Genomic DNA, 18,737 nt, shown 5'->3' on the forward strand with positions numbered 1-18,737 from the left:
TAATTAAATAGGGGGAGGATTAACTGGGGAAAACCTTTTCTTCTTTTCAAAAATTTTTTCTTGTAGGCCACCAAAAGGTAATGACTGAGCATAAAATCCTTCCACAAGGAAACCAGGGCAACGTGGGATGGGAAAACTCAACCATCCTCGACTTCACTTTGGCCTGGCTGTCTTGCGCTTGGGATGGGGGTGGGGGTGGGGATGGGGATGGGGATGGGGGTGGGGGTGGGGGTGAGGGAAATGGGGGCTGAATTGGATCCGATGCAATGCTAAGTTGCTGCTTGTCCTTGCTCCTGTAATGGAGGCCTGGCGGCTTCCAGGTGGGCAAGACAGATTTCAACCCAGCCCCTGATGATGGCACACCAGCCAGAAATCTCCAAGACTCCACTGAAAGCATTAAAAATAACACAACCAAAACCAGAGAGGAAGACACACAAGTGGGGAGCTGCGAGGAAAATGCGGTTTGGGCACAGGCTTAACTTACCAGGCTGAGACTAGAGGGGAAGCTCACACCCACTGACAAATCAATTATGTTACTATCATGGGGGGAGGGGGAGAGGGGACCCTCCTTCTTCCCAACTAGGAAAACAGTACACACAGTCTGGATTATCACTCCCCTGACCACTGCCAAATTTCAGCACCAAAGACCCCCTTCAGCTTTTCTCTCCCATTTCCCCTCCCCTGCTCTCTACCACCCAGTCAACTGCCCCAAACAAGCAGTTTAACAGGAAGACAATCTCACCAAAGTCTTTCATTTCCACCGTAACATATTTCCATTTCAGAAAGCAGAGGGAGTACACTCGTTTCCAGAGTTTATTGCATTATACATGCGACCAGAACATGCACAGAAAGGACAGGTTGCTGTTGTACTTCTACCAAACCATAGATGCAGCACAAGGGAAAGGCTACAAGGCAAATTCTCAATATTCCATCTCACCAAGGACAATTGCTAAACTCATTTGCAAAAAGATACATTGTAATGTGCTTTTTTAGTCCCTCCCCCCAAAGCTTGTGGGTTTTCTTAATCTTTTTAAAATATATATGTAAAAGTACTTTTAAGTACTGGATGTACTCAAAACACCATGAGCTCATGGACTAACCACACACACAGACCTTTTGTGTTAGGAAAAACATGAAAAAGTCACATTGCTGGATGGACGAGTGGATTGATGGATGCTCTACAGTTCCAATAAGTTAAGACCCAAACGAAAATTCTCAGTAATAGTTACCCTGCATTACGATGAAAAAAATAATAAATTACATGTGCTAGTTTTTATATATATATATATATATATATATATATATATATATACTCATAGGGATTACAGATCACTTGCAGCACGAACAGAATGACCCCAAAGTCACATTCTAGCAGGAAACAAAAAAAAACAAAATCAAAAAACAAAGAGCAATGAAGGTTTTGTGTCCGCCTTCCCAGTCCTCCAGCACTCGGCCCTGGAAGTCGGTGCCCCCTCTCCGACCCTGGCCTCTGATGGGCCTCGGACCTAAGAGAAGGTGAGGTTGGCGGTCAGTTCTCGGATCCGGTTCTCTCGGCTCATCTTCTTGAGTTTCATTCGGCGGTTTTGAAACCAAATCTTGACCTGCCTGTCGGTGAGGTTAACGCTCTTACTGATCTCTAGGCGGCGCTCGCGGGTGAGGTACATATTGAACAAGAACTCTTTTTCTAATTCCAGCGTTTGGTGCTTAGTGTAAGGGCACCTCTTCTTTCTGCCACTCTTTGCAGTGAGCCAATTGCTGGTTGGAGTATCAGACTTGATTTCCTCTAACAAAATTAAAGGGAGAAGAAGAAAAAAAATCAAGAATTTTTTTTTCTCTCAGTCTGTTCAAATGTACCCTTGGCCATGACCCCTCTGGCAGCCAGGCCCTTTGGGAAATGCTGGTATTACACATTACTCACACGAAGTAGGCCCTGGAAGGGATTTGTAAATGATGCCAGATTAGTTAAAATACCCCAAATGACACGATGGGTGGGTACTCTTGCCCTCTGTGTCAGTGTTCCCTCTCTCTCTCTCTCTCTCTCTCTCTCCCCTTTCTGACCTGCACAAAATATTAGTACAATAGTAAACTTTCAGGATCTCACCAGCAACATTCTAAGTGATCATCTTACAACAGGACTAGAGTGGAACAAGCAAGTCACAGCCTGACAAGCCTACAAACCCCACTGCTTCCTCAGATCCTCATGTCTGCCACTTCTTTCCCACTTCTCCTAGGCAGGCAGGGAGCCCCGCACAGCCAGGTTTATAGGTACCAATTCTCTTTCAAAAGATAACCGAGTACACCTTCTCCGCCCTGCTTGGGCATCGTTGTGTGCCCAAGAATTTCCTGAATTCTTATGCCTTCTTGCCCCCACACAAAAACATTCTCCCAGAAATGTAGCTCCTTGCTGTGGCCCAACTCTGAGCACTGGGGGAGAGGATCAGGGGCAGAAAAGCCAGAGCCCCTGGCTCTTTGCCCTGCCCAGCCCTCAGGCTGGCCCTGCTGGGTGGGCCACACACATTCCATTCTCTCCCCCTTCTGCCTTTGCCCATTTTGCAAATGGATTGCAAAGCTTGAGGCACTTTCCTCAGACAAAGCCAAGGTTACCTAGCTCCGCAGAGGCAAGGAGCCCTGCTCTTTCTTCGGCCCAAGCACCAACCGGCCCAGCTACCTCATTCCCCTTGCCGCCCCCAAGCTCGCAGGATGCGGGGTGCATACACTTGAACACGAACACTGTGCCTTGGACCACCTTAAAATCATCATTGGGTGAAAGGCAGGGCTGGGACTACAAATCTGAGCAGGAGAAAGGAGGTTCTGGGGCCGTGTTTACCAGCCGCAGGTCTCATTTGCGCTCTTTTGTTGCATTTCAGGTCTAGCTCAGGAAAAATAAACCCAGCAAGCCCTTCCTCTGCCGGGGCGCCATCAGCGCGGGGCCAGGAGTAGCCAGGAGGGCGAGGGCAGCGCGGGAAAAGCGGAAACCATCTCGGGACTAAGATTGCCCCTCTAAGAGCGGGGAGGAGTGGCACTTGCCAGTCGGGGCCCCAGGCTGCCGGGTTCGGCACTGGGCACCCAGGCGTTCCCTCTCTCTGCCGGGTTCCCGGGCTGCGCGCCCCGCTGGGGTGGCAACTCTGCTCATACCGACCTTTGCTTTCCTTCTCCTGTACTTCGGGACTGGACACGGAGACCTCAGCCAGGCAGCTCCTCTCTTCTGGAAGGCCGCCCTTGGCCTCGGGGCTCTCCACCTGGGAGACTTTGGCAGGCTCCTGGCCACTTGCGGGCTCGTTCATCTTCTTTTCCATCTGCAGCTGGGCGGCCGAGAGCTGCGGCTTGCCCGCGCCGCGAGGGTTGAGCTGGAGCATGACTGTGGAGCTGCCTTCGGGGCTGTTATTGTACTCTTGGGTTTTCCCGGTGGCGTAGGTCTGACTCAGTCTAAAATATCCAGGGACAGGAACCTCAGGGTTCTCAACGGGACAGGACTCAGGGACCAGCCTCTGGTACGAAGGGACCTCAGCAGAAATGAGTTTGTTGCGCTTATCAGAATACATGCAGCAATTGGATTCTTCCTTAATGTTGGTGGTGAAGGAGCAAGTAGGGACTTGCTGTGTAACAGGTTGCTCTATTCGACAAGATCTGTTCGGGTCTGTCCAACTGTCTACTTGAGGTATATACGGATGCACATTCATACCCATATTTTGGTGGTTCACTTCTCTTTTGGCCAGAGACGGGAGTAGTCCACAGGTTTGCATTCCATAGGTCCCCATGTCTGCGCTAGGTGGTGGCATGTACATGCCGGCGCTGCTCGAATAAAAACTGTCACTCCTGCAGGCACTGATCAAGGAATCTACTAAAAAAGTATTAGCAGCAGGAGAGCTGTTGGGAAAGGACATTTTGGGGAGGAATTTGAAGAAGAGAGATTGTGTCCTTTGTAGGCTGACATCTCTACGAAAACATTCCCCGTGTAATTGTGGATGCCTCTGCCGACCACATGACAACCAAGCCAATGAGATTTGAAAATGGCCTTGAGCCGCAGCCTCCTCGCAGGTCACGTGCTCCAGAGCCCGGCCAGCCAGCCGCGTAAGCACGGACAACAGCGACATCTACTACGCGCCCGCGATAGTGCGCGCTGGAAACAACCGGCCCAGCACTCTCCGCCGTCCGCCAGCCTCCCGGGGCTCGCTCGGCCCGCCCGCCCCACTCGCGTCCCCCACTCCAGCCGCTGGGCCCCGCAGGCGGAAGGAAAGGCTCGGCCCTAGGGGTCTCCGGGAGGACACACGCAGGGAGGGAAGCCGGGGCGCCGTGGCGCCAACACACAGAAGCATTCTCCGCACACGCCCAGGCAGAAGGCGCCCAAGAGGGCCAGGGCCAGGGCGGGGTTGGGGGCCCAGCCTGGTTCATTTTGTCCCAGGCAGCCTGGGAAGGTGAGTTGGATTCCCCAGGCTCTGAGACATACCACCCCAGGGGTCCACAGTAAAGAGCTCTGGTGCGGAGACGCGGCCAAGATATCCTGGGGAGCGGAGGCGAGAAGGGCCGCGAGAGCCGAAAGGCCACGCAGCTGGCCGGCCCCGCGGAACCCCGAGGACTCGGCCCGCCCGCCCCATCCCCCGGCGCCTCCGCGCCCCGGTGGGCTACCCGAGCCTTCGGCTCTCCGTGGAATCACACCCCAATCTCTGAGGGTCGGGCAGCTGGGAGCTTTCAGCCCGAGACAGTCCCTCGCCAGCAGTTCGCTATCCGCGAAAGCATCCCCCGGGCTCCCAGCGGAAGAACTAAACCAACTAAACAGAGGATTCCTTCCCCACACGCCCTGATAGTAGAGGGCAAAGAGGAAGGAAGAGAGAAAAGAATGTTTTCTATGAAAGGAGGAAACTCTCGCCCTCAGACTCCAGAAGTTTTAGAAAACTGACTGGGCCAAGCAGGAGAGAGAGAGATGCAAAGGTGTCATTTGGTTCTTCTGCACAGAAAAATGTTTTCCTTTTATGGATTTTGTAAAAGCACTGGTTTCTGACAAGTGCAAGGCACAAAAGGTTGTGGAATTTATTAATACATATTAAGAAGAATCAGGGTGATCAATAAAATTCTCATCTACATTCTTGGGCTACTTGGTAATTTTCTGGCTTCTGAAGGTTTTTAAAGAGTTATACCCGCTGTTGCCACACACGGGAAGATATTTTATTAACAAATCAATTGAGACTTTGTAAAGGATAAGATTAATAGTTAAGATTTAGCATAATGGCGTTTGCTTTATGAATTATTGAAAATTATACTATTGATTTTTCCCCTTCGCTGCTAACCAAGAAGGTCAATTTTTGTTTTAACACAAATTGTCAAATATTAAAAGCTATACTTTTGTCAGAAGTTGAGTTTTATAGTTTTGGACAATTCCTGAAAGTATTTGACATGATTCGATTCTGCTTGGGTAAGGGAAGGGAGGGAAAAAGGAGGTGGGGAAACCTCAGTCCTCTGTTTCCTTTGGTGAGGGAAAGTTCTATAAAGAGGATTTCGTCTGGGGTTGTGGTCAACCTCATTAAAAGAACAACCACCAGCACCACCATGGAAACTCAGAGTTTTATGAGAAACTTCCTCCCTTGTTCTCTGGTTGCAGGCGGTGAGCGGTCCTTCGGAAGCCGTGGCCTCCGGGCAGCAGCAGGGAGCTTTAACCTTGATTTCCAAAGGCTTGCCCTAGACGAGGGACCCCGGCTAGGGTGCTGGAGCCGATCCGACTTCCCGGATCCCCTTTCCTGCATCTGGGAGAGGAAAAGGGCCCTGGAAACTCTGATCGTAAACCAGTTCTCTGTCCAGGAAGGCATCCGTGTTTTCTTCTCCCCACACTAGTCCTGTCATGGGCTGGCCTTGGATTTCAGGCCCAGAGACTGAACTTGTGGGCAAATTGGGTTTCTGCTTCAGCAGAACTTTTTTTTTTTTTTGGAACCTGATGCTCAGCCTACTGGGGGACATAATAGCCCGCTCGCTCCTTCACAAAGACCTTTCCCAACAAACTCTTTGTCCACCCCTCCCCAAAAGGAATCTCCCCTGGCCTGGTGGAAATAGTCGTTGGACATTATTATCGGCCTTGGGACAGCTTCGGCTGTCCCCTCACAGTGCCCTCGCCCAAACAATAACCCCTTTTAAAAAACTCCTCAGTGGCAGTGAGACAGACCTTTTAAACCTTTACGCAGCTGTTCAAATACAACATCATTGTCAGGTTAAAAGCCTGGCGCCTCTAACTGCTCTGGCTGCGGGATGCCGAGGATGAAGCGGAGGTTTAAACATTACCTTCGGCAGGGGTGAGTGTTTTTAAGCCTGGGGGTGGGGGAGTGAGGAAGGCAGGGAAGAAACCCAACTTTTGACTCTAGTCTGCTAAGGTCCTGTTCAAAGCTAACAGCCACTGACTAGCACCCTGAAATTTGCTTTCTCTCAAGGCAGAGATCATGATCTCAGCCACAGCTAAGCATGCCCAGGGCTGGACAAAGTGCCCGCTGCACACGCTCGTGGCAGGCACCCTGACGCCAGCCTGGCGCCCCAGCACTGTCCTCCCTTTGCTTGTTGGCCAAGGGAGCTGCTGGGAACGCCGTTGTCCAATTCTCTCTATCACACAAGAGAGGCAAGAGTGTTCAGTCTAATCGAGAATTTTATGCCCATCAAATACCCTTTCATAATCTTTATTTATACATGAGTAAAACATCAAGCTAAAACCCAGCGATTCCTCACCGAACGGGTAGGTCTGCCATGAGCCAGGACAGGCAGGATCTGCCTTCCGAATGTGGGGGGACTTTGTTTCAGCTCCCTGTGCCTTCAAGCTCAAAAGTCACTCCCACATTGGATTTGGTTTTAAATAGGTCTTCTTCACTCACAGGGGAAAAATGTGTATCAGATATAATTTTGGATCTATTATTACAAAATTCTCTTTTATTCTTTTTCAAATTTCTGTCTTCAGACCAGCTCCTTGAGGCCAGAAACTGCCAATATTTCAGAGAGATTTTATTATAAAAATCAAGCAAAACATAAATAATACAAGATAATGATCTGAGCCTGGGAGGATGGAAAGTTTGCCTAAGACTCTAAGGCTAAGATAAAGCAAATGGAATGAAAAAGCAAGGCTTTCAAGGCCAGGCTTTATTTTGCTTACAAGTATTTAATGCAGCTACATAGCTGCTGTTTTCGATCATCTTTAGATCAGTTAGAGCAGTTACCATTAATAATAAATCAATATTGCACAATAAAGGAGATGAATATCCACAATTGTACCAAGACATCCTTCGCCCTGGCACAGTTCTTTCCAGAGAAAAATTAAAAGGGTCGCTTTAGCAAGAAATTAGCATTTGTAATTCAAGAAATGGCTTGCATCTTTGCTCTCCTGTCACTGGGAAGAAGGGCAGCGGCCCTGGGCCTGAGTGGACCTGGGGCTAGGTTCACCCTGAATTTGGGCCCTGAGTGGCCTCTCAGGGCTGTGCCACTTTTGGGGGGCAGAGTGGATGGGTACAAATTTTAAAAGCTGCTTCCTCAGAGCACCCTTCCAGATTGCACCGTGCATCTCCCAGCCAATGTGAAAAGAAATCAAGGGGGCAACTGGGGAGGCTAGAGAAGCCACCACCAATGCAAAGAGGGGTCTAAAGAGACATGCAAAAGGACCAGCAGTCTAGGGACCTCTTCCCTTTGCAGACACAAAAGACTACTCCCAATTTCCCTCCACTTCAGGATCTGAGACCTCAGCGACTCAAGACATGTGGCTATGCTCTATGAGCCCCACACGCTGCGAATGATCAAGAAGGGTCAGGTCTGCAGACCCCAGAAGTCCTGATCCAATTCCCTGGCCTTTTTCAGGCTCAATTTGGGCGCTGCTGAGAGGAAAGGAACTGCAGATTGCTAAGCATCCGTGGTCTGGGGGAGGCTGCCAGCCAAAGCCAAGGGTCCCTGAAAGGCCACAAGCACCCCCACTGGAGCTGCCTAAAGAGGAACGCAACGACATTTGGGGAGAGGGCCTCTCACCCCACTTGGAATGAGGCCCGGGTTAGGCTCCCGGAAATGTCGATTCACAATAGCTAAGCTGGACCCATGGTCAGACAGGCAGGAGCCAGGGTATGCGTGGGGAACATCAATGCCTCTGGCTGGCGCCTCCCATAGGGTGGGGAGACTCATGGCCCCCAGCCTCCACTGAAGCAGATGCCAACTCCCAGGGGTGGACCCAGAGTCTTTGGTCCAGGGCCTGGAGGGAGGGGGCAGAGACAGCGGGGCTGAGGAGGTCCTCACTAATTCCAAGGTTGCATGTACTTACAATGAACTTCGGGAAAGGAGGAACTGCCACCCTTCATTTTGGAACTTCCCTTTTGGACGGCGGATGGTGGCACAGGCCCTCCGCAATGTCAGGGGCTTTTCAGGGTGGGAGAGGGGTCGAGGAGGGCACGCAGTGAGAAAACTGCTTCCAAGAGCTTGTGCCAAAATCAAACTCGGCGCTCAAGGCCAGCAGACGGCTTGGAAGGCTGGCCAGGGTTCTGTCAAAAGCAAAGCCCGTTTGCTTCAAATGCATTCCCCATTCCACGACGCCTTGAAGTTTAAACGTTTCCCGGACTGCCTGACTTTCCCCGCAGCCACATTAGCCCAGTCTGGCCCGGGAGCCCCAACTCAGTCCTGCCTGCGCCTCCCGGTGCTACCGGTAGCCCCGAGCGCCAGGCACGACCGGGGGTGGGGGGATTCCTCGCGCAGAACGACCCGCTAGGTCCCCACGCGTCTCATTTTTCTGAGACCACACTCAGCTAAGTTGCCGGCGCCCTGATCTGTCTTAAACAAAAGCCTTTTAATCACCCCAGGCGGTCGGAGAGCGTGCAAGGAGGACGCGGTTTTGGGCAGGGGTGGTTCTACCTTCCTATGGCTCTCCACACTCAAACCACCAAGAAAATTGACTTCCGTAATTTAATTAACTCGCAGTGGCATGACCTATTTTGAAATGCACATATTTGTCTTTTAAAACCCTCTCCTCGACACCACCAGGTTATACCGAGGTATTCTTTGCAACAACTTTAAGAAGACAACGATTAGGTTATCTCTTGTTTCAGGAATCTGCTCCGGTTCCTCTGGCTTTATACAACTTCCCAACCTCACGGCTGCTTAGAATAAACAAACATCAAACACCTCCGCGATTTCTAACCGCTATTAGAATCCAGTATTGGAAAGATATGGTACTGCTGCCTCTCCGACAAATGCGGCTTCTGGAACGTGAGCACGCCCCCGTGTGGCTCTCCAAGGCCAGGCAAACGCGAAATGGTATCTCTAGGTTCGGCTCTCCTACGGTGGTGGACATACAAGCTTGCTACATTTAGACGCAGTTTAAAGGAGAGAGAGAGAGAGAGAGAGAGAGAGAGAGAGAGAGAGAGAGAGAGAGAGGAGAGAGAGAGATGAGAGAGAAAGAGAGAAAGAGAGAGAGAGAGAGAGAGAAATAAACCAGTTTTAATCTCCTGGAACGATCACATTACTAGGGCACTGACACTGTAACGGATGCCTAGAATTCCAAACAAAGGAATCCCCCTCAGAACGAAGTTATTCCACTGTAGGCTTTGTTTCTATTGCATCTTTAACCAAAGGTTGAGGGACATTTTTGGAAACAGTATAAATATATTTTCTTTTGTTCCATATCATAGGAAGTGCAATAATTTAATAGGGTGACAAATTTTTTCAAATATAACGAAGTAAGTCTGTAATACCTTCCTTTTTCAAATACCTGCTTTTAAAACCTCGGTTCTTCGTTAGAGCTAAAGGACTGCTATCTATGACTCCCCCCACAAAAAAACCCAAAACAATCTCAGCATTTCCTAGCTGTATTAAAAGCATGCTGGTAGACATTTTAATATAACCAGTATTTTTAAAAGCAGTCAATTGCTATTGAATTACACAAACGTTTGAAGGGAAATTAAGGTTATTGATCCTGAAATCAGGAATTGGCTTAGATTTATGGTGAGCCCCCGATATGATTCTGTGTGGTCATAAACGTGTGTGTGGGTCTGGATGTATGTGAGCATGTGTGCATGACAGTGGGTGGCAGTTGAATATCACAGAAGAACCTTAAGGCACCTAATTATTCAGAAAGGTTAAAGGTGATGACCTTGACATTTTGGAAGTTCAAAGGCATACACTTATGCACTTATGTTTTTCCTTCCCCCCAAAAGCTTTGGTAATCAAAAAAATTTTGCATTTGGAAATGCATGCCCCCTTGGAAGATGCATGGGGTGTTGTGCCTCTTATGGATTTATTTTTTGACTTTGGGCTTACGAGAGGTTACGAGTCATAAGATTCACTTTATTCTTTTCAGAGAAAGAGAAGCTCTTCTCACTCTTCCAGTTTATTGCACATTGCGGAAATCTCCTTTGGGCCCACCAGAAGGTGTATAATATAACCCAATTAAGCTGTTTAGAACTTTGGCTTTTATGGTGTTGTCTAGACAGTTCAAGGTTTTGTAAACAGCCTGGCCTGGCCCTGCAACATAAAGTGCAGTGCGGCCCCTACCACATTCTTTACCTTGAAGCAGTAAATGTGGTGAGAAGTGGATCTGCAGCCCTCGGCCCTATTTCCAGGGATGAGGGGTTACCTTCTCTGCTCCAGGCCCGTGTGACACCAACAAGGACCCAGGCCCTCTCCACCCACTGATACCTTCCCTTTAGCAAACTTTTTTTTTCCCAATGACAGGTTCTAGTTTTAATTTCTTCTTTTAAGGGACCCTTCCTCCTTGACAGCTTGTTAAGAGTGAATTTGGATCTCCTAAGCAGTTTTTTTTTTAAGTTTCTTTTGTTTTTTCAGGAATTCCAAGTTTACTACACTGGGGGTGGGGTGGGCAAGGAGATTTGTTTCTTAGGTTCCTGCTGCCCCAACCTCATGGCCTGAAGAAGGCAGCACCAGTGTGGCTGGCTCACGTCTTCAATTCAGAGATTCATCCCTAAAGTGATTTTTAATGCCAGTGCAGCCTAGAAAGGATGGGAGGGAACGACTCTTATTTTAGCGGGATTAAAAGGCATTTCACTTGATTTTCAGTTGCTTGGAAGGGAAGGTTCTGGCCACTAAAATATCCTAATCAGACACTAAACTTCTTCAAAGAGGAAAATTCATACAGTGTATCGAAGCTGTAACCTCCATTTTAGTAGAAACCATTTATTCACACAAAAGACAGTGACCCATGCCTTGATACGACAGACCAAAGGTACATTCCCCAGAGTTTAAATAATCTGCATTCACCAAGGGGAAGGGATTCGGTCCCTTAAACTCAGAGCAAAAACAAGCGCCTTCCAGCCCCTCGGCCTAACTCTCTACAGATCTCACAGCGTGCCCACGGGAGCTCAGAGAGAGGGAGGGAGAACAACAGCGCATTGGCGGTAAAATTGTAAAGGGACGTTTGCATTTACCATTTTCCCCTTATTAGGATCCGTTCGGCCAAGTCCCCGACCTCGTCCGCAGGCTGCAGTGGTCGCTGGGAGGTCCCGAGTTGACCGTGGGAAGGAATCGTGGAGTTCCACAGAGAAGAGGCGTCATTAAACCCAAGGACATTGGGCCTGCCCAGGGCAGGCTGGTGGGGAGGAGAGTGGGTGAGTGGGGCTCAGGGGAGAGAGGTGCTTCCTGGAGCTCTCAAAATAAGGGGTTTCCAGTGAAATACTGCAGACGGTCTCTGTTCAGTTTCTTTTCTTTCATTCTGCGATTCTGGAACCAGATTTTGACTTGCCGGTCAGTGAGGTTGAGCATCCGAGAAAGTTGGAGTCTTTTCTCTTTGTTTATGTACACGTTAAAGAAAAACTCCCGTTCCAGTTCGCGGATCTGATACTTGGTGTAGGGACAGCGCTTTTTTCGGGATCGCTGGGGGGCCACTGCAAGTCAAAAAGACCAAGAGGTGAGAGAGGCCTTTGCCTGCCCACCCCCCGGCCTCCCGCCCGGGCCCGCGAGAGGGCCAGGCCTCGGCCCGTTGGGGACGTCCCCTGCTGCCGCTGAAAGGCCCTGTCTGCGTCGTGGGGGATGATATATGGGCGGTCACAGTAGAGAGTGCGGGCGTGGACGTGTGTTCACGCCCAGACACACACACGTGCACACACACACACACACACACACACACGGCCTGGCATCGAGGTGGGGAAGCAGAGGGCGAGGCAGGCTCTGAGCTGGACTCGGAAGGGAGAGAAACACGAGCGCGCCGGGCAGCCAGCGGCTTGGATAAAGTCCAGTTTAAGCATCAAACTCTCCCCAACCCCCCACCCCACCCCTTCAAAAGCAGGAGGCTCGAGTGTCCACACTCACAAATTGGCTTAAAATCTCTCCTCCCTTCCTCCCTCCCTCCATGGTCTCTAGGACCAATCCCCCTCACCGCACGCACAAAACTGGGGGAAAGCTCTCTGCAGCGATTAATGTCCTCATCGAAGTCTACCTTAAGCCCACCTAAATTGGTTTCCTATCGTAAACACGCTTTACAACGGCCCGGGAAATCTTATAGGATGTATAAACCCCTTCGAACGCTTATAAAGTAGCACATAAAACTGCGCAAGCAGAGGAAGGCCCCCTCCGCCCCCCCCGCGCCCGCGGCCCCCGAACCCAGCCGCCCACCCCGCGTCCGGTGCCTACCTGCGCCGCCGCTCTTCTCAGCCCCCGCCTCCCCTGGGGGCACCTCGCCGTCGCCGCCCTCTGCCGCCCCCTTGGGCTCCGAGCCGGGGTTCGTCTTGGCGCAGGGACTTCCCCCGCCGCCACTAGCCGCCGTCTTGGGGTTGCTCTTGTCGGCGGCGCCCTCGGGCTGCGGCGGCGCGGGCGGCGGAGCGGGCTGCGGTCCGGCGAACGGGGGCCCGGGTGCAGCCTCGTAGAACTGGTCGAAGCCCTGCGGCAGGATGCCGTTGCGGCCCACGGCGCTGTAGAAATTGGAGGCGACGCCCGCGGGGCCGTGCGGCGGCCCGGGCGCGGCGCACACCGGCTCCGGCGCCTTGAAGAGCACATCCGGACGGCGGCCCGCGGGCGGGATCAGCTCGCGCTGCATGGCCGCCTCCTCGGCCGCCGCCGCCGCCGCAGCCGCCGCCGCCGCCGCTGCAGCGTAGTAGGGAGCGTAGCTACCGGCGCCGCCGCCGCCGCCCCCGCCGGGACCGCCGCCGCCGCCCCCGCCGCCGCCGCCGCCGCCGCCCCCTGCACCGCCTCCGCCGCCGCCGCGGTATGGCCACTTGGCGCGCTCCAGGCCGTAGTCGCGGAAGGCCACTTCGCGCACGGGCTGGACGTGCGGCGCCAGGTTGGAAGAGTAGGGAAAAGTCATCTGGCAGGAGGACGGTTGTGACAGGAACGACGGCTTGCTGGCGAAGTCCGACGGGGCCACATAGTAGGCGCAGCCGGGCAGGTACATGCTGGCTGCGCTCGGGCCGCACTCGTCAAAGTCGTTCATGGCTCCGCGGCGTGCGCGCCGGCGAGCCCCGGGCCGCTCCCCGCGCCGCCAACCTGAGCCATCGATTGCACAAGAGGCTTGGGCCAGGATCAACTAAGCAAAAATCCCCACCGGGAGCTGACGTGCTATTCATCTTGATTGATTCTGGTGGTAATTATGTCACGTGACGCCATGGAGAGAAATGTCCTTATATCTATATCAGTGCTCGCCAACACACTCCGGGACAGTTCCTGGCGCCAAGACGCGCGCGCGCTGGGGGCGGATCGGCCTCCCTCTCCAGCCAGCTCTCCCCGGGCGCCCCCTGATCAGGCTGTGCCTCAGGCAGGTCACCTGTGCGCCGCCGTCGGCTGCCACTGATGGGTGCATCTGCCACCGCCCGGCTGGGCCGCCCGCCCGCGCCCGCGCCCGCCCGCGCCTTTAAGTACGCGGACCGAGGCCGGCTGGGAGGAGGAGGGAGGGGGAGGAAGGCGGAGGAAGGGGGAAGGGAAAGAAGCGGAGAGCTGAGGGGGGAGCCCCAGCTCCGGGCACAGGGGACTAGGTGTGAGGGTGTGAGTTTCCCACCCCCCACACCCCTTCCTGCAGGCGCTCCCTCCCCCGCAACGCCGCCACCCTTTTCAGTTTGCCCGCCGGGAGCTTGTTGCTTCTTGTTCAAGGGGCGTAATTGCGCCTCTCTCGGGGCGCCAGGAGCCCTGATTTACATATTTCTCTGCCCAGCGCTTACGCTGCGGAGTAACGGCTCTCTCCATGGACGACCCGGAGCGAGAATGCCAGCCTCAAAAAACTCACGCCAAAACCCTACCAGGAGCTCACCCGGCCCAGGGCCTCGGTGCCCACTCGGCCCTGTCGCCCTCTCTCCTTTCTTTCTTTCTCCTCCCTTGTCTCCCTTCATTCTTCTCACTTCTTTCTCTCCTGTCCTCTCTTCTCTCACTTCCCTGTTTCCTTTTTTCTTCTTCCTTCCTCTTATTACTCCCCTCCTTTCCTGTCTCAGTCTGTCCCCTGATCCTCTCCTCCTTTCCCCTAGCTATGTGTCACCGCCTCTATCTCTCTCCCTGTCACCTCTCTGCCTTTTCTCTCCCAGTGCTAAAGCAAGAAGGAACTTCAGCCAGCGAAGATACCCCGTGGCCCTCTAGAAGCTGGGGGGTCTGGTGAACAAAAGGATCTGGAGTCCTACTCTCAGGGTGCCTGGCTTCCCGCTTTCCCGAAAGCGGAGACAAAACGCCGGTGCCTCCGCCCTCCTCACCCTCTCCGCCTTATGGCCTGGACTGGACCCAACTAGCCTCACATCCAGCCCCTTCTCGACGTCGGAGCCCCGCCAAGGCCTACACATCCGTGCCGTGCCTTTCCAAGGCTCCTGCGGCACCCTAGGGCCTGCAGGGTCACTGTGGGCCCCCCGGAGGTCCGTTGGCTCTGGGGGATGGGGGCGGGCTCTCAGAAGCTCTTGGCTCCTTCTTCAAGCCCCTCTTCTCCACTCGGCTCTGAGGGCCCCCCATCCACTCGCCCCAAGGCCTCAGTCTCCTCGGCAGTGGCTGCGTCCCTCTTTTTTAGCCTGGGGGGTCCAAGCGAGGCCTGGGCTCCCGCCTTGGGAAAGCCAGCGTTTTCTAAAGGTAAAATCAGTGTCTCAGAAAGAAGCTCCCTAAACCCAAATCCCAGAACCGTAGGCAGGAAGTTGCCCCTCTCCCCAGGATTCCTCTGCCAGGCAATCCCAGCACTGGTCCTTGGCCTCAGCCCTATGCCCAGGACAGGCAGTGCAGGTTGCGAAGACGGTTCCCACCCTGGCCCCGGCCGCCGCAGTGCCGGTGCCGTGAGCTCTGTCCACCATGCCGACAGACAGAAAAAAGGCGGGTGATCAGAGCTCATATCTATTTTCTGGCCAATGTTTCCCCCCTTCCTCTTTTTTCTCCTCCCTCCGCATTCTCCCTCCCACTCTCTCTCCTCCGCCCCCCTCCCATCTCAGCTTCTCTCAGAACACTGTGCAAACAGGTCGGTGAGCCTGGAGGGCAAGAAGCCGCCCCCCAGAACTGCCCACCCTGTGTGCACCTTCCACGCAGCTGGCACTCTCGCCCTGATTCCAGCTCGCCCCCTTCTCCTTAGCCCAGCCCGCCGACACACTTATCTGCCTGCCCATCTCCATCCGCCGCCCAAGCCTCTCTCCCTTTCGGGCTCGTAGTCGACGCCCCTGGATCTGTCTCTTAAAATGGCTCCCCGGACACTAAACACAAGCCAAGAGGCTGCTCAGGACCCAGGGCAGGGACCGCAGGGGCCCCCGGCTGGGTCTTTATGTGTCTGCAAGTGCTCAAGATTCTGGTACCTTCTCTCTGCACGGGTGGGGCGCAGGCAGCCCGCTGCCCCCAAAGTGGAGCCTGCTGACCGCTAAAGAGGGAAATGGGGGAGGACGAACCATTCAAGTTCAACGACATGGCGACGGCGCTCGGGCTGGAACCGTGCTTTGGCGGGGGAGGGTGCGCCATCTGCAGCGGCGCGCGGGTGCAGAGGGAAAGGGGCGGCTGGCCCCTCTCTGCGCGTTAGCACGGGCCCCCACCCCCACCCCCAAGCCAAGGCTTTCGTTCTGGGCCCAGTCCGCTTCGCCCTTTGGCCCCAGCTTTTTCCTCCATCCTTTCCCCGAAAACCGCAGCCTCCCGACCCGCGCGTCACGCTTGAGAACCTACCGTGAAGATCCCAGAGCTGTGGCCTTGTCTTTGCCTGCGCGGCCCCACTCGAAGCGCAGGGAGCGCACCGGACCCTCCGGGCACAGCCAGCAGCTCCGCGAGCGGTAGCTTTCCGCGCAGCGCCCGGACGCGATGCGGTAATTTCGAGCCACCCAAGATAAGACACTAACTTGACCTTAACTTTGTCAGGGCGCCCGTGGTATCTGGAGAACGTGAACAGACACTGTCTGGCAGCTCTCGTAAAAGCTGACTGGGGAAGGGATTCTGAGTCATTTCATTTATTGCCACTACAGTTCTGCAAGAAAGCTTTTCCTCCCTGCCAAACTTTAATTATTTATGCTCTTTTAGGAAACGAAAGAAGAGGAGAAACGCGGAGAAAGCACCCAGAGCCAGTCCCTTCCCTGCGGAGCCTTCGGAATGGGCTCCTTAAGTCAAGTGACTGAAGAACAAAAATGTGGGGAGGTTACCTTTGTCCAAGGACGGTCGGACAGGCACCGAGCCCCCCCTCCCCACTAACGGGGGTGGATGCAGCTGGGAGAGGCGGGATGAAGGGGCACACCCTCCCTCCACCTCCACAGACATGAATATTTACAACGGTTCTGGATTTCTCCTCTGCCCGCCCGCCTCCCGGAAGCCTCCCCAGCCCGCCTCCCGTGGGGAGAGCCCCCAGGCCTTAAAAGCGTCTCCTGGTCGGCCCTCTGAGCTCGCAGCCGATTGAATGCCAGACCAAGCCGTTTTTTCTCATTTAAAAACCTTTTCCTTGGTCAAGAGGCCTGCCTGGACTGCAGCATTTCGGAGGACGCATTTGTCTTTGTGCGGGGGAATGTTAAACACTTAGATTTCAGCATTTCTCTCGGGTATTTATTTCTTTCAAATTTCATGGTGGTTCCAAATCCCTGCCAGGACTTTGGTTAGGAAGGGAGAGAGGACACCACCACCTTTGTATTCATATGGATCAGTAGACAGGATGGATTTGAAAAACACTGCTGAAGCTCCAATTAACAGACAAGATTTTACACTTAGAATAATTTCAATCTCTTTGGGGAGTGGTCTCCATGAATATCTCCTCCCACCCTACATCCCAGGGTACAGAAAAAAGAACACAATGATTTAATGGTATATATTGCAAAAAAAATGGTCTCCCTGTGTTGTCTTAGGCCTGGGTCTAAGTCTGGTTCCCTGGCCCTTTACCCAGCCCTCCAGACCTGAGGTCTGAGTGTGGCCTCTGCCTTTGTTCAGTTATCTTGAACGGGGCAAACCTTCTGGGACTCAGAGAAACTCAGTTCTGGTACCATCACCTCCCTGAACCCCACCAGGCGGGGAAACATTTCTAATGATAGGGCCTCCCTCGGCAGCTTCTTGCTTACTTTATTCCTGTTTTTTTGTTTGTTTGTTTGTTTTAGGAGCTGTTTAAAATATATTTCATCAAATTAGCTTCAAGGAAGGGGAGTTGGAACCACTGAATGCTCGGAATTAGAGACTTAACGGTTTTGCTAATTCTCCCACTTACTAAAAGCTAGCAATTCTTTAGTTTCCATCACTGAGCTAGCTGGGAGCTGGGATCTGCAAGAGCTCGGTGAATACCAAGCAGGCCCTGGCTTTCCTGGCCTGAGGTAGAGGCTCTGAAAGCCTAGGGGATGCAGAGGCCATGTTTCCCAAGGGAGTCTGCTGGGTTTCAGGCAGAGGTGCCAGTGTGGAGGATTTCCACAGGGCGTTGCCTGCTCACAAGAAGGCTGACCCAGAAACATGGCAGGGAGAGATGTTTTGTATTGAAACCCGAGGAACATATCTTGGCAGCCCCCTGAACAGCAAGCTTCAAAGTTTGAGAATTTAGGCAAAACGTGGAAGCCCCAGCCAGCAACAAGCCGAGGGTTCGCTTAGTGTGTGAGACACGCTGAAATCTGCTCACGGTTCCCCCACCTTGGATGTTTTATACACATTTTGTTTATAGGCTTTTATACACCATTTCTTCACTGACTTGGAAGCCATTTTCTCCTTTAATGAACAGTCAGCACCCATAGTGAAACCGCAACCAGGAAAGAAAAATGAATTTGGTGGCCTGAAAAACATTAGAGGGGAATCTGAAACGTTTTGAAAAATCGACATCAGTCCCACGACAGCATGACTGGGACTTGGATATTTATTTCCACTCAAAACATTTCTGTATGTCTGATATATACACGCTATTGTTTTTGACAAAATCAAAACAAAACAAAACATGCATGAAAACTATTAGATAGCAGAGAAAATGCAATTCATCTAAACATCAACTGAGGTCAGTTGGGATGAGGCTTAGGACTCCCCGTGAGGTGCCCGCGCCAGACTCGGGCCTGGTCCTCCACCGAAAATAAATCATCATCATACTTTGGTCAGGGATCTTCAACTCTTCGGCTGTCGGGCATCTTGCTAGGAGTTGGGGCAGGGTGCTACTTCTCTGAAGGAGACAGAAAAGGGGCAGAGATGGTATAAGGAGCTTGGGGGGCCCTTGCGTTCCCTGAAGCTAAGGCAGGACACTCCAGCATACCCAGGACATCTCTACCTGGCATTCAGCAACCTCAGCCTCCACAAAGGAAGCCAGGCAGGGCCCAGGGTCTCTCAGGCTCTGCTGGAGCCGGTCAGACATGGCCTCAGAAGGAGCACAGTGGCAGGGCCCCTGGTGGAGCTGGTGGGCGGTGGAGAGAGTGAAGAGAGGGGAA

General features: G+C 52.9%; 2 protein-coding genes across 2 annotated transcripts; both read right to left on the bottom strand.

Moving 5' to 3' along the window:
• Positions 1-763: 763 nt before the first annotated feature.
• On the bottom strand, positions 764-4,196 carry HOXD10 (homeobox D10). Its single transcript, XM_022570086.2, has 2 exons — positions 3,140-4,196; positions 764-1,783 (listed from the first exon to the last, which is right to left on the bottom strand). Exons 1-2 carry the CDS (start codon positions 4,092-4,094, stop codon positions 1,506-1,508), a joined length of 1,233 nt encoding a protein of 410 aa, XP_022425794.2. The 5' UTR covers positions 4,095-4,196; the 3' UTR covers positions 764-1,505.
• A 7,224-nt stretch (positions 4,197-11,420) lies between these two features.
• On the bottom strand, positions 11,421-13,425 carry HOXD11 (homeobox D11). The gene is made up of 2 exons (XM_022570088.3): positions 12,580-13,425; positions 11,421-11,834 (listed from the first exon to the last, which is right to left on the bottom strand). Exons 1-2 carry the CDS (start codon positions 13,373-13,375, stop codon positions 11,599-11,601), a joined length of 1,032 nt encoding a protein of 343 aa, XP_022425796.2. The 5' UTR covers positions 13,376-13,425; the 3' UTR covers positions 11,421-11,598.
• Positions 13,426-18,737: the final 5,312 nt, after the last annotated feature.

This window comes from Delphinapterus leucas, chromosome 8 (genome assembly GCF_059928025.1).
Source record: "Delphinapterus leucas isolate spDelLeu-1000000601 "Yukka" chromosome 8, BTC_Dleu_Yukka2, whole genome shotgun sequence".
NCBI lineage: Eukaryota > Metazoa > Chordata > Mammalia > Artiodactyla > Monodontidae > Delphinapterus > Delphinapterus leucas.

Bases quoted from the DNA above. Each gene is read 5' to 3' on its own strand.
- HOXD10 (XM_022570086.2), bottom strand. From the start codon at position 4,094: ATGTCGCTGTTGTCCGTGCTTACGCGGCTGGCTGGCCGGGCTCTGGAG. The intron at 1,784-3,139 runs GTCGGTATGAGC...TAATTTTGTTAG, and splicing joins ACAGGAGAAGGAAAGCAAAG to AGGAAATCAAGTCTGATACT.
- HOXD11 (XM_022570088.3), bottom strand. From the start codon at position 13,375: ATGAACGACTTTGACGAGTGCGGCCCGAGCGCAGCCAGCATGTACCTG. The intron at 11,835-12,579 runs GTAGGCACCGGA...TTTGACTTGCAG, and splicing joins TGAGAAGAGCGGCGGCGCAG to TGGCCCCCCAGCGATCCCGA.